Source organism: Neodiprion fabricii, chromosome 7 (genome assembly GCF_021155785.1).
Source record: "Neodiprion fabricii isolate iyNeoFabr1 chromosome 7, iyNeoFabr1.1, whole genome shotgun sequence".
Classification (NCBI taxonomy): domain Eukaryota; kingdom Metazoa; phylum Arthropoda; class Insecta; order Hymenoptera; family Diprionidae; genus Neodiprion; species Neodiprion fabricii.
In genome coordinates, this window is record NC_060245.1 from 19579345 (window position 1) to 19594387 (window position 15043).

At 37.5% G+C, this 15043-nt stretch overlaps 2 protein-coding genes across 2 annotated transcripts; both read left to right on the forward strand.

Moving 5' to 3' along the window:
- Positions 1 to 3035: 3035 nt before the first annotated feature.
- On the forward strand, positions 3036 to 12551 carry LOC124186823 (protein CTLA-2-alpha-like). The gene is made up of 3 exons (XM_046578853.1): positions 3036 to 3397; positions 11933 to 12085; positions 12206 to 12551. The coding sequence occupies exons 1-3, from the start codon at positions 3299 to 3301 to the stop codon at positions 12233 to 12235; spliced, it is 282 nt and encodes a 93-aa protein (XP_046434809.1). The 5' UTR covers positions 3036 to 3298; the 3' UTR covers positions 12236 to 12551.
- Positions 7232 to 11531, forward strand: LOC124186821 (probable cytochrome P450 6a14). The gene is made up of 6 exons (XM_046578849.1): positions 7232 to 8531; positions 8653 to 9022; positions 9109 to 9446; positions 9576 to 9809; positions 10252 to 10503; positions 10587 to 11531. Exons 1-6 carry the CDS (start codon positions 8348 to 8350, stop codon positions 10745 to 10747), a joined length of 1539 nt encoding a protein of 512 aa, XP_046434805.1. The 5' UTR covers positions 7232 to 8347; the 3' UTR covers positions 10748 to 11531.
- Positions 12552 to 15043: the final 2492 nt, after the last annotated feature.

The following is a 15043-nucleotide window of genomic DNA, read 5'->3' on the forward strand; positions in this document are numbered from 1 at the left end:
TTGGTGAGTTTGCATGTGTCAGGTTACGGGTATTTCCCTGGGATTCCTCTGTCACGTGGCGTGGCGGTAACAACTGTTACACAAATCTACGATTTTTTAGCTGCATGGATAGGCTCATTCACGATCGCAACGTGCTTGACTTTCAGTCGAATAATTTTTTTTCCGCAATTTAATTTACGGTAGCTTAATTGAAGTTAGAAATTTTGCACGTTGCTAAAAGTGGAATGAGCATCGCGACAGGTAACCATCGCTTACTCGGCACTCGCGAGATCGAATTGTGTTTCGCAACTGATGTAATAATCTACGTTTGAATTTACCGATGATGTCGTTTAAGCGGTGGATCCACCTGAGGCTTCAATATATTCCAGTTATTGATTAATCGTACTCATATGATTGTTTGATTGATAAAATTCCAAAGTCTGGTATAATGTAACTTAATCAAACTACCTGTTATGTCTCGAATAATTAAAAATTTTTTTACGGTCAGCAAGTATTGATCAATTGAAGGCTTAGCTCGCTTAGAGAAATACAAATGAACGTACAGGATGTTTCTAATCCATCTTACAAAAGGTTGATGTACCGATAGTCTGCCAAAATTTACTAAGATAATACATACAATTTTACAGTTGGCGGGATATTACCGCGATACTTCATTCTGACAATGGGTAGGCAGACTACGATACAAAAACATTTTGCTCCCAACAGGTAACCAACGAAAATGTAAGTCAGCGACCACGGCGCAAATGATGAAGAATGATGTGTGTTGGAAAAAATGAAGAATCGTTTAGATCGAATATAGGTAACCGGGTAGGTAGGTGGACGTTTTGGGATCCGTCGCGGGGCTTATGCATGTGTGCGTGAGTCTCTCTTTTCCGTTGGGTGGGTCCGTTGGGAAATGAGTAAGAGTAGGAAGGTCGCGATGTACCGTGATGTTACTAACTTTTGTAATTCACAGCGTCAAACGATCACAGAGATTTTTTTGCCCAAAGACTCCGTATTCCAGTCTCTGGGCCATTTTTAAGCATGTGAATTTTAACAAGATTAAATTTACAATTTCTTGTCACTCTGTAACCATTTTTCAATCGTTATTCAATTCATTATTCGATTTAATTGATTTCTGTGATCGTCTGAATGGGCAAAACGCATCTCTGGACCATCTATCGCGTTCCGTGGTACGCTAGATGGGGAGAGATGCTGAGCTCGAAGACTTCGCGTCGAAGAGGACCGCCGACCGTCACGCCACACATTAATGCATACCCTCTAACCTCCCTCCCAGAATTGATTCGCATCTGTAAACAACAATCCGCATCGCAATGTGTCGGATTCAACAAGACGCAGATGCGGATTGAATCTCTACAGAAATTTGCGACAATTCCTAGATATTTAAGGATTCTTGACTGATTAATCGGCCGTGCGTTTTCCAGGGTGGCGGTAGACCGGGAAAAATGAAAATAGACAAAGAGTTTCCTCTCTCGGGAAAAGTCGGGGAATTATGATGCACCACAAGAAAAAACGTACGTTTTTTATAAATCGTTTTCAACCTTCAGCTATTCATGTTTTTTAGATTTAAATTTATATATTCAAGTTGCGCAACTTCTGGAGCCTTTGATCATTAAAACTGCCCAACATTACTCAATTTTCTTGGCGAAACGTCAGAAAATTCTGAATTATTTTACGGCAAAAGTCGGGGAATTTTATTTGAGTAAAATTGGCGCCGTTCTGGTTTGATCGAGTGATCGAGGGATCCAAAGATCGAGTGATCGAGTGACGATTGATCCAGTGGCCGGGAGATCGAGTGATCCAGTAATCCAGTGATTCAGTGATCGAGTGATTTAGTTCGGGGAGTAACGACATATTTCATTACACCATTTCCGTAAGCTTCATTTTTTTTTTGAATGAGTTATCCGTATATCATACAATGTAACTACTACGAACGTCTTCGAACGCGCCCCCACGACGGAGGGTTACAGGAGTGTTACAATTGCAGCAAAAAAATTAACAAAAAAAAATGTATAGCCGCATACGCGAAAGTTGTCGTGTAATTTAGGCGGGAGACTATATTTTTTAAGATTATTATGTTTCGATTAATGCGTACGATAATTTTCGCGTATGGGGCTACACATTTTTTTTATTCATTTTTTGCTGTAATTGCAAACTTCCTGTATCCCCCCTTTGCAAGGGTGAATTGCAAGACGTTCATACATTACTTAAATTATATGATGCACGTATATCTCATATAATGAAGATGAAGCTTGCGGAAATGACGCGGAAATTTTTGACGGCACCTCCCGGATTAATCGAGTGACCGAGTGATCCAGTGGTCCCGTGATCCAGTGATGAAGTAACCTAGTGTCCGAGTGACGATCGATCCAGAGATTGAGTGGTCGAGTGGTCCAGTGATCGAGTCAGGGTGGGGATAGATCGGGAATACCGGGAAAGTCGGGAACAGTCAAGGAATTCCGTCTACTGGGAAAAGTCTGAGAATTACGATGGAACACAGGGAAAAACGTACTCTTTTTATAAATTGTTTTCAAACTTCACTTATGCTTCATAAATTCAGTCAAGCTAAGTTTCAGAAATGGTATCGTGCAATTTCCAATTATTTCTGTGAAACGAAGCAATACTACATGTTTTTTAGATTTTTTATATATTCAAGGTGCACAACTTCTGCAGCTTTCGGTCCTAAGAGCTGCCCAACATTACCTAATTTTCGTAGGAAACCTTCAGGCAATCCTGCATTTTTTGACTGTAAAAATCCGGGAGTTTAACGTGTGCAAAATTGTCGCTACCCTGCTACTCGTACGTAGATTGATCAAGGGAATCGGATGCGTCTTTTGAGCGTGTACTTAATACCGCGTGGCTCCGAGTTTGGGGACGACTGTACCTAACTACTTGAACTATCTTCTTCTGTGACGCTAGCCGTCTTGTTTCTATATGGTTTATGCTTATGATATTGGACAAAAGTGTAACAATTTTCTGGACGAAAACGCTGCTCGACGGTCAGCAGTCACGTGGTCCGTGTGGGAATTGCGCCCATGACACATACGCAATTGTTGCGCGTAATAGGTGCGTAATAGACCGATCAGCTGGACCTCAGCCAGGAACAAAAAATTGTTCGATTAAACAAAGAAAATATTTGCACCTAGATGCGCATTGAGTGCACCGCGCGCAAGAAAGTACAAACTGCGTATTACGCATCCTGTGTCACGGTTTTATAAAACGAGTCGCGAAGCGCATTGACAGCTCATTTGTGTCGCTGAGTTTAAGATCGCCAGATCGAAAAGACGCTAACGTAAACATGAGTGCGCAGTCATCAGTCAACGAATCTCAAGTAGGAGCCGCCAATTCGGCGATATCCATGCCTGGCCTTGATCTCGACGAATGGAATGCCTTCAAGGTGAGCTAGTCGACGCGATTCATCCACGTGAGATTTAAAATTACTTTGAGATATTAGTAATGTGAATACTAAATTCATCTATGACGTTGACTGAAGAATTTTAAAGGCGGTTACTCTAAACGGATTTTGTGTGTCCCATGAGATTGTGTGTTAAATGACTACCGTCGATAAAGAAGTTACCGGATCACTTACCTGTAGAGTAATGGTCAAGAAAATTTTCCCAGGTAGAATTTACTTTAAATTCTTCCGTAAAATTCTATTATCAACACGTCGGTGCAGCAAAATATTGTTCGATTTTCAAATATAATCACATGCCCGATACGGGAACAGAGAGTGTTAGCGAATATTTAGGATCTCTGCAAGTGTATTCATTAAGTTTATGTTGTCCGTAAAAATTGAAAGTTAGGTACGATGTGTGAGAAATTGTTAAAAATAACATCGGAATTTTGATGTCGACAATATAATATACAACTTTAGCGGCTTCAATATTTAAAGATTTAAAAAATCGAAACGCAAAGAAAAAGATTTACATGAAATAAACTGCTTATTTATAAACACTAATGTATAACACTGTTTACCAAGAGATAGACTGAAGATTATTGTCATTTGTAGAAATGTAAATTGCCTTCTTTAATGTTTGCACAATTTAATAAATTTCAACATGAACTGCAATTTGTCGTCTATGCGACTTTTTACTCGCAGTTCTTTTTGATTCTCACAACCTTGTGAAAATTCGCAGTATTTGTTTATTCAATATTTACTCGGTGGTAACAGGTTTTTATGTTTTGTCGATAGAGAATTGTCAGATCTGCGTTGAAATACCTTTAGGCAATGTTAAAAAGAATTGACTTTCTGCTGTGGCATAATTACGAAAATCTCACCAAACTCGATAAGATGAAGAATAAATTATTCTCGAGTCCGAATGTTGTTGCTTTTCATGCAGATGGAATCAGCTTGGAAATTATCGCTGTTTAGAGATTGTATTTATCGCCGTTGTATTCATGTCAATTTCGAATTATGCACAAGGCTATTACGAGTTTATATTTAAAGATGCGCTGATACGGCTTAGTCGTGTGCATGTGCATATTATTACATCCAGATCTAACTACAAAGTCTTTGCATTCACTCCGTTTACAACAATTTATCGCGTAATCGATAGTAAAGAACAAAAGCTTGTGTGGAAAAATTTGGAGGAAAAAAAAAAAAAAAACAGAAGGATAATACGTATATGAAACGGTCATTCTATTCTTCGAATTCATTCCGTCGCCGATACGTTGATAGCACTGAAAAGTTCCTTTTTTACGCAACCGGAATTGCCATTAAAATTGTGTAAATTATCATTGATGTCGAAACTGGATTCAACAATTTTGGAAATGTTTAAAATTCATGCAACTGTAATAAAACGAAATATACTCATATTGTGCAATCCTAGTGTCTTCAAAATCATAGTAAAAATAAGAAAATACACAGTCCGTACTGCTTACCCTGGAAATCACAATAACTTCATCGTTATTCTTATCGCTGTGGTCTAATTTGATTTTAATTGAACCGCAGCTCTCTACATTAGATAATCGTTCGATGTTCGGTGGCCAAATATCTTATCCATAAAAATTTTTAATTGTTGTACGTATTGTATAATATACGGGTGGAAATTTTTTTACCACAAAAATCGGTATAAATAAAAAAATGGTACAAACAACTCTAAAATTATTGAACTCGAACTGAAAAAGCTACATTGTCGCAACAACAACTGTAGTGAATTATAAATTTTACGGAAATATCGTATCAATAATAAAACTCACGTAATGTCTCATAGCATATGATATATACTCATTTGTCAGCTTTGCTTTGTGTTCTTGCTTACTTATTACAGTGATTGCATTGTCCAGATCTAAACTCCAAAGTCTGTATCGAAGGCGTGCATAGAGTGATATTATGGTCGAACAAAGCGTGATAGCATCATTATCGAGTCAGATTTATCAGTATGACAAATTGTCGTGTGGCAATGTTGTTCACAGTATGCGGTGACTCATTGCACAATGTTCAACGCATATTACATACAGCCATACAACTGACATGTTTATAAGTACAGAGCGATAATTGAATTCCTCCGGAACGTGAACCGCATGATATGTAGAATCTATGTTTGCGGTTTAAACGAGCTTGATTATTCCTTCTTTTTACTTGTAATTTTCGTCTTATGATTGATTCAAGTCAGCTACGAGGATTCATTGAAAAAAATGTTTAAAAGCTGTATGATTTAGGTTAATCGAGTTTCATAACTTTTGGAGAACTTACGTTGTTCTATTCTCATTTCTCAATGTCAAAAACTTGTATTACTTGTCTGCAATTTTTATGAATTTTACAAGCTCATTTTGTTCCTAAATAAATTCGGGTGAATTATTCAATCAATTGTAATCACGAACACGTTTATGCGATGCAAAATTGTCGTGAAATAAAATGAATGTACTTCTAATTTGTTGAAAAGCATTTTGAGAGTATCAAAGATTCATTTCGGGATAGTCGTGTAAAAATTTTATTAAAGTTATAATATCTAAATAAAAATTGGTCGACAAATACTATTTTGCTGTAAATAAACTGAACGGTAATAAACAAACTCTTTTCCTTTTACAAAATTCATCAATTCAAGTCAAAGATTATTCCGATTTAAAAGTAATCTCAAAATATTCAGCTCTTGATGATATTCTTGTCCCATATGTACGTAAGACGGATTGACTGTAACGATGTTTTTTACGTGCGAGTTGAAGCAACATAGTTACAAAGTTGATGTCAAGGCCTTCTTCATCTTAAAAAATGTAGGAAATTACCAAACAGATTTGAGATATAATTATATCTAGAAAATTTGGTATCGACAATGATAATGATACTAAATAGCTACTTGAATCACAATTATTATTATCATTATTATTATTATTATTTTTTTTTTGCAACATAAACAATATTTAAACCCCAAGTGAAACGATAGACGTCGTACTCAGAATTTTTTAGTAACAGCATCAAACGAAACTTATCTCAGCGAATTTTTTCAGTTGATCTTTTTCTCAAGTAGTTCCAAACATTGATTCAGAATCCGTTCGTGAATTCTCAGTCTGGGCAGAAAAAGTCGATCAATGTCAAAACAGGTTACGATAGTACTTCGTTCGCATAGCCAATCAACGCTTTGATTATGTTGTTCTTGACCCAATTATGGTGGTCAAACCGATCGTTGATATAAGTGCCTGAATAAACGAGAACGAGGAGTGTTTGTATAAAACACATGCGGTAACTTTTGCCAGACGTCTTAATAAAATAATGTGTAGATATATACGTAATTTTATGATTTACAACACCGTGTGAACTCGGCGACTTCCGCGCGATTATTCACAGTTCTTGAGTCTAATGGGACACTTGATTACCTTGAGAGAGGTGGGGGGAAAAAAAAAAAAAGTTGCAGTAGCTTCTCTCGGGAAACGTGTTCCTTTCTCTTCAGTCGCGCAAATGATCTAAGAACGATTCTAGAGAGTCAAAATTACGATATTATCGCTTGTCTAAAACTCGCAAGGCATGATTACGCTGGATGTTCGATTACCTCAGAGGTAAAATACTGTCCTGCCATTGGACAACGCACTGATAAATTTTGCAGTTATCGAAAATTATTTGCACGTCATGGTGAGACGTTAGGTACGTACGGTAACGTTCATTAAAGCCTTCCATTTCCGGCTAACTTGTTTGCGGTCTGATTGTGAATCAAAATGCGACTTCGCATCTGTACGAATTATGTAATGCAGCTGATATACGAGCATGAGATATCATGGTTATATAATCCGTATAGAATTGAACTCGCATCTTGTTTCGGACCGCAAACAAGTTAGTTGGAACGGGAAGGTATTGATGAAAGTCACTGTACATGCAACGAATACAACGTATCGATCTACCGAATAAGCATGGCAGATTTTTTGCCAATCGTGATATTTGTCACTGATTAATCGACGCCATATCTTTCACGAGCGGGTATCGTTTTTATGCAGAGATCATTCCTATACAGAAAAATTTGGTTATTGAACCCGAATTTGCAGAGATCAACGTTTTAAAATTTAGAATAACTTATCGAATATGAGATTGACGATAAATAGAATGAACATCTTAGAATTGGGTCTATGCGTTGAGAATGAACAATCATTTCGTTGTGTAGAATGGTTCACAATCTTTCGATAGATTCGACAATTCGTACGATAAACCTGCAGATGTTGGTGGAATTGGAAAAAATTGAAATAAATCAGTGATGATTTTAGATGTAGAGATGTCAGTTTGACATCGTAGTCTTCGCTGAATTACGCCCGCTGCGCTGTGACGAACCTTATTTCAGTATCGTAGAGTGATGAAAGGTTTCGAAGTACAAAGTACTTTTTGACAAAGATGGAGAACAGAGGTCTTACTCGTGTTGCTCGCATCGGTGAACATTGCGCAGTCATCGTTGTGTCTGCAGGATAGAAATGGATTTACTTAGCACGCTCTAAGGTGGGAGGACAGCGGTACTTTGATTGCGAATGTACAACTCATGCTGGGTATTCTTTTGAGGAGAAAAAGTGGGAGGTAATGGGCAACGCATATACGGGTAGCATGAGATATCAGTCCGTAGTTTGTTCGCCTTGGAGATCTGGCACGGCTCAAAGGTCTGGTTTAGTGCTTAAACGGACACTCGAATGGTATACGGTATACGGTATATCTTCTTGACGAAACCTAGGTTGCATTTTGTGCATTGGAGTTATACCCACTTGACGTTCAAGTTGCACAATACTATTCGCTGATGAAGTACTTCAAGGTAGAAACAAGTGCCTCGTAGTCTGCAGTGAAGTGAATTTTTTTAGTCGTGGCTGAATATTCGATTATCACCGAAAAAGCAATCAAGGCCAGTTATTGTGAATAATTGTATTCTAAAGTATCGAAAATATGGCGATTTTTGGGAACTATCTCTTCGAATTTAGTTGCATAGTAGTCAGCATCGTATTCGGTTTGTATCTCTACGTGAAATATGTGGCTTTCAACTACTGGAGTTCGAAAAACATCCCTCATCCCAAGCCGGCCATTCCTTTTGGCAGCTTGGGGCCCGTTACCAGAGGAAAACGTTCAATGGGTATGGCGATCTTTGAATTTATCACTCTGATTCGTCGAGTGATTTTTTTGATTTTTTTTTGGTCATTTGAGAGACGAATTGAATTTCCAAATTGAGAAAAAATTTTGCGTTTGCGTTACAGGTGAAATGATCGCCGATGTATATTCGGAGTATAAAAAAAATCCGGTGATTGGTATCTACACGTTGACTTCGCCCGCTCTGATCATTGCCAAACCCGATCTCATACGTTTTGTACTTACCAAGGAGTTCGCGCATTTTCATGATCGCGGTGTATATTGCAATGAAAAGATTGACCCGTTGTCGGGACATCTGTTTGCGCTGCCTGGTGCCAAATGGAAGTATCTGAGAACCAAGTTCACTCCGACATTCACCGCAAGCAAGATGAAGCAGATGTTCTTCACAGTTAAGGAAACTTCTGTGATACTTGCCGCGTCGGTTGAGCAAAGTGCGAGGAAGTCTGAAATTATCGAGGTCAAAGAACTCATGGCAAGGTCTGTTGATCATTTCTAAGGACACATTCATCAGGAGCATTACCTTATCGGGAGTTATTAACGATTCTTGGTTCATCCGGTTCCAGGTTTACAACCGACGTTATCGCTTCCGTAGCTTTCGGCATCAATTGCAACAGCCTTGAGAATCCGGACGCCGAATTTAGGACGATGGGTCGAAAGATATTTGAACCACGACTGGTCAAACGGATATTGGGCTTCCTGCTACCATCCGTATTACAGTTTTTTAAAATTCCTATCATTGACGAGACCATCAGTAAATTCTTTATTCGCGCCTTCAGAGAAGCAGTCGAGTATCGAACGGCCAATAACATTGTTCGAAAGGACTTTTTGGACTCTGTTATACAGCTGATGAACAAGGGTTACGTTCAAAATGACGATGATAAATCATCGGTGCCAGCGAAAGGTGATGATTGATCGATTGACTTTTCTTTATCGTATTTCTGCGATTCAACAAGACACCGCTATGTTATATTTGACAAATGATGATAATTTATTTCATCGATCTCAACATCTTTTTTCAATCCCAATCTAGAGCTTGACGATCAGAAAATTACGCTCATTCAAGGAGCCGCGCAAGCTTTCGTCTTTTGGATCGGCGGCTTCGATACCTCCTCGTCGACGATTACCTTTTGCCTATACGAAATGGCGCTGAATCTCGATATTCAAGATCGATTGGCCGAAGAGATAAATCAAGTCCTCGAAGAATACAGGGGTGTGACTTACGAGAGTATCAAGGCGATGCCCTATCTTCACAAAGTGGTCTCCGGTTCGTCCATATCATTAAACGAATATTCGGCTAGTCGGAAATTGCTTACAAGAAAAGTAACCCGAGGGTGTACCTCGCCGATTTGATTCATTCTTCGATATGTTGTAGTACATAGAAAAACAAGACAGCCGTGTTTTTTTTTTCACCTGCCAATTCGACCGTTGAAAGGGTGAAACCAATTCTAAAATGTACTTCCAAAATCGATTCTTTTACGATTTACGAGGTTAAAGTTAGCAGCGTTATCGTAACGAATTAAGCGTGGTTTTTACTCCTCAAACGGCCGAATTGGAACTTTGAAAAAATACGGATCCAATGGTTTTTTTTTTTTTTTTTTATGGAATACGACATGTCGCGGAACGAAGAAAATCGGTACTTGTACTTTTCTTGAGTTAGTCCAGAGACTGAGTATCGGATAATAAGACTCGATCTTAAAAATTCGCAGAAACTCTGAGAAAGTATCCGGTTATCCCGATGCTCAACCGAGAGTGCGAGGAAGATATTGAGCTTCCCGAAACTGGACTCCGCGTCGAGAAAGGTACCGGGATACTAATTCCGGTTCTGGGACTTCATTCGGACCCCGATTTATATCCGGAACCGGAAAAATTCGATCCGGAACGTTTCAACGAGGAGAATATCGCCAAGAGGCACCCGTACGCTTATTTGCCATTTGGCGAGGGTCCCAGGAATTGCATCGGTACGTGTTTAGTTTACTCTCGTCTTATCGACGAGTATCTCGAACTAGGTTGAAACGTAATTTTCTTTACATTTTCGCGGCAGGCATGAGGTTTGGTTTACTTCAAACGAAGGTTGGCATCGTCAGTTTGCTGTCCAAGTACCGATTCACGCCGTCGCCGGACTTGAAACCCATTGTCATGGATACAGCTAATTTCCTCCAGGTTCCCTTACACGGTGTATCGCTTAGGGTACAAATGCGATAATTTCTTCCATCGGAGAAAGCCTAGTTGTTACAATATTGAAACGAAATTTTGGACGATAGGTTGTAGGTATCTTCAGAGGTGTTTGGCGCTATAGTCAATTCGACGAAGACAATGTCACGTACTCGTTTGTTGTTGTTTGTTTACAATAAACTGTACTGTTCGTGGATCGAGACAATGAATACGTTAATAATAAATTATGCCTAAAAGTAATTCCCAAGTTATCTATTCCCAGTAACTAATTTTCCACTCTCGGATACCACGCCTTTATCTTATCTGTCGTCATTTCTTACGGACTATAACCGTTGATTGATACGGTTTATAGAATGTTGCAAGCTTAGACGTTTCTGGTAATTAGAGCAAACGTTAAAGCATTTGTCACAATATTCCTAAATATCTAACTCAGATATCAGGTACTGACGTCAAATTATCTGTTGATTATATGGATTTGATCGTTCGTGATGATATCGACGGTGTTTATTGATTATCTTGATCGTTTGACAGCTTGACAGAGTTTGCAAAATATAATACCTGAATCGATGTGGAGGTGGTACAGTTCCAAGAGCCTGGTTTATTATAAGGTATTCTATGCGAATTTAGGCGTTTTAGAAAAATGTAAACTAATTTTACGTCCTTGACGCGTTTAATCACTTGGGACAATTACCAAAAATTTCTATACTCGTAATATTTTCTTCTGAAGGTAAAATAACAGTTCTGTTGTTTATTTTTAAATTGTCACGAGGTGACGTACTGTCATAGAGTGAGGAAATAAACGATTTGGAATTTCTGTCGAACGTTTTATTTTTACTGTTATATTAAGATAAACACAGCTATAATTTTTTGTAGGAAAATATTCTAACACAACAGTAAGTGAATTTGAATTTTTAACAGTAAATCCGAAACATGCTGCGTAAAAATTTCTGCCAACGCGTTGAATAATGTAAGAATCAAAAGTAATCTTAGAACGTATCGTGTATTACATCGTATCATCGTAGGTATAATTAATAAGCTTTGAATAAAGTCGTTTGATTATAAACATTGCTGCACCGAGTGTATAAATATGTATGGAAACGGCGGGATTTTTTTTTCCTCTTAGATTCGAATTTACGATGTTAATTAGTACCGTTATCTGCGAATAGAGGTTGACCTATAGCCTGACATCGATTAACGGTAAACAATTTTACGCAGGCAAAACACAACAAGAAATACGAGACCGTTGAGGAGGAGAAAAAGAGGATGACAATTTATCTCGAGAGTAAGGAAAAAATTGCTAAGCATAACGCCGATTTCGAGAAGGGACTTACCACTTTTAAAATGGGCATCAATCATTTCGCGGATATGGTTGGTACTTTTACCTGATTTAAATTTGTAATTTTTTTTATAATTCAGATCTATAAGTACGCGATTGTTAAGAGAGAGAGAGAGAAAAAAAACGAGTAACACTTTTCTCTCATTTCGCAGACTCCCGAGGAAAGGAAGATGGGACATTGATGATGCTGTGAACTTGGAGGATTTCTAGTATTACATGTTTCAAAATTTTCAAATTTTTTTCTTTCCGTTAACGTCTTTCCTTTGGCTTGTAATATTCTTCACCGTGCCGCAGAAATTCACGCAAAACATACGACATATTTATTTGGTTTTTATTCCGTCTTTTCACCGGATTCGCGCAGGTGCAAAATTTGTGTAAACTAGTCGTTCCGACAATGAAATATTATACGATACTTATGAAAACATATATTATATATCTAAAAAGTTTTACACTTTTATGCATTTTTAAACCGTTTTACGATATTTTGTAAAATTATATTCATAATAAAACATCACTTTTTTTTAAAAAGTATTCAACGCCGGATTTCGTGACATTTATAATCACAGTCTTAAATGTTATTTTTTTTTTTTTTAATCACACACGCACTATAACTTTCATCTATAATGTATAAAATCCGAATAATGATCGGTCACTGATCAAAATTCATAATTCAGCGCACGAAAATGCGTAGGTAATGTGAAATTATGTTTTTCAAAAAAAGTACCATCTTATAACTCCACATACATGTTTTAATTCGACTCTCAAACGGTGATAATAAAAGTAAATATTCATTAATTATTTCTATAGCGATGAATAATTGCGAGCGGTAACGTACTTCAAACTTACGTAGCGTCAAATCGAGGCGCATTCGCATGCCGGAAAACGATCTCAACGATAAATATCAAATTGTGGATTCAAAAGTCATGTTTTTACGGTCAATTATTAGATACGGTAATCGAAGAAGTATTTTCAAAACAATTGCCAGAGGATCGAGCAATAATCGCCCGCTCAGTAATTGCAAGGAAAATGCAGTCTACGACGCGACGTGGGTGATTCTTTCGATTGACATTGTAGGAAATTTCAAGAGAATTGAATAATTCGACGTCAATTCCGATATTCATTATTTTTCAATTATGATTACGATTGTGATTTTGTAGAAAATCTTTAAAAGCTGTAATTCATTTCTCTTCTGCTTTTATGCGATGAGTAAATAGCTTGTTGTTTAATCGCAAAAAATTTATCAGATCGCTGTTCGTACTTTTTGAAAGTATTGTAAATAAATTGAAAAATAAATTGCACGAAACCAGGCAAAATTTTTTTAAGCTATTGGGATGAGTTTTAACATTTAGTTTAGTAAATTTATATGTACCGTCAAAAAATATGTTATCTCTTATCATCCAGGAGTACTGTAAACATCGAGAAAAACGGGAGCGTTGCCGGGTGATTTAAAATAGCTTAGAAAGTATCGTTGAGAGATTTAATTGCCTGAGGTTCGGAAATATTTTTATCTGACAATAGCGTGAGCGAATAGTTTCTACAAAAATTAACGTCGGGATGAAGCTGATGACGGTTGTAAACGTTTGAAAAGCGTTACAGGTGAATCAGAAGATTGCTCGATCTGAACTGAAAAACTCTTGAAGTTGAGCTTTTCGTGTGCGTTGTGGTAAAATCGCAGGGGGATTGAAATCTCACGTTTTTTTTTACCATCTCCGTTAGTATTTGCTTCCGATTGTACTGACATTGCTTAAAAGTTTTTGAAACTGTCGTCCAACTACGTGATAATTTTTTTAATACCAAAAAAATTATTGACTGTCCTTCACGTATAATGTACGATGTTTTAAATTTCTTCCAGCTATTTAAACTCACATTCACGAACGCCCAACCGTTCGCCGCAATCAACGTGTACGTAGATTCGGTTGTCTGCAGTAAGGCGCACCATGATCCCGTGTGTACAGTTGCCTGCGGTGAGGCGCAATATGCTTGTAGTAAGGCGCCATTTTAGTCACGTGAAACTAATTGCTTTTGGTAAGGCGCAATTTTGTTCAATGAAACCGGTTACCTGCGGTAAGGCGATACGTTGACACGGAGCTTTTTAGTGGTTGAACAGCACCATTAAAATATTATGGTACAATAATACATTAACGATTTGGACCTTGCCTTTGAGCCAATTTCTACGTTCTGCGATGACGTTAATCAATGTATGTGGGTGAAAATTAGTCAGGTCTAAATTTAACGAGATGTAGAGAAGTAAAAAAAAAAAAAAAAAAATTAAAATTTCAAGTATGCATCCGGGAGTGACGACTGACGTTTCGCGGAAGTTTAAGAAATCATTCACGGAACGTCGGCTGTAGGCGGTGGTAGGTATATGTTATAGGTTTAAATGTTATTATACTTACTACCGAATCTCTATTTCTGTACCCTAACGTTGATACGTAAAGTGTATTAAACAAACTGTACAAGATCAAGAGAAAATTGTAGGCTGATGTTAAAGAGTTGGAATTTTGTTGATGCATAAAACATTCCACCAAGATATCAACCGCAGTTTGTATTATTGCAAAATTTCGTACAGATACAATCATCTAGAATACGTTTCTTCGTTAATTTTCATTCACTTTGAAAGTAATCTGATAACAAATTTAAATCATTCGTTTTACGCTTTTCCTACTCCCTTTCTTATATGATCATTTTATAGTTATGCGGCCATTCGCAGAAATTGTTTTAGTCACATTTTGCAGTAAACGTGAGCGTCATGCGGTAAATTCAAACAATTCCCGACAAATCATCTGTTTGAAATTTTTTTCTTTTAAACTTCATTCTGTAAGGATAAACCGAACGAACTTTGAAACATTTTGCGCGGTTTGTTCTGAAGATTTTTATAGATGAATTGTAAAAATACCTGTCACTTTTGCACGTTTATTAAATAGGTATCAACAATATTTTTTTCACGCGTTTCATCGACAGGATAAAAGCGGTCGATCAATCTCTACGAT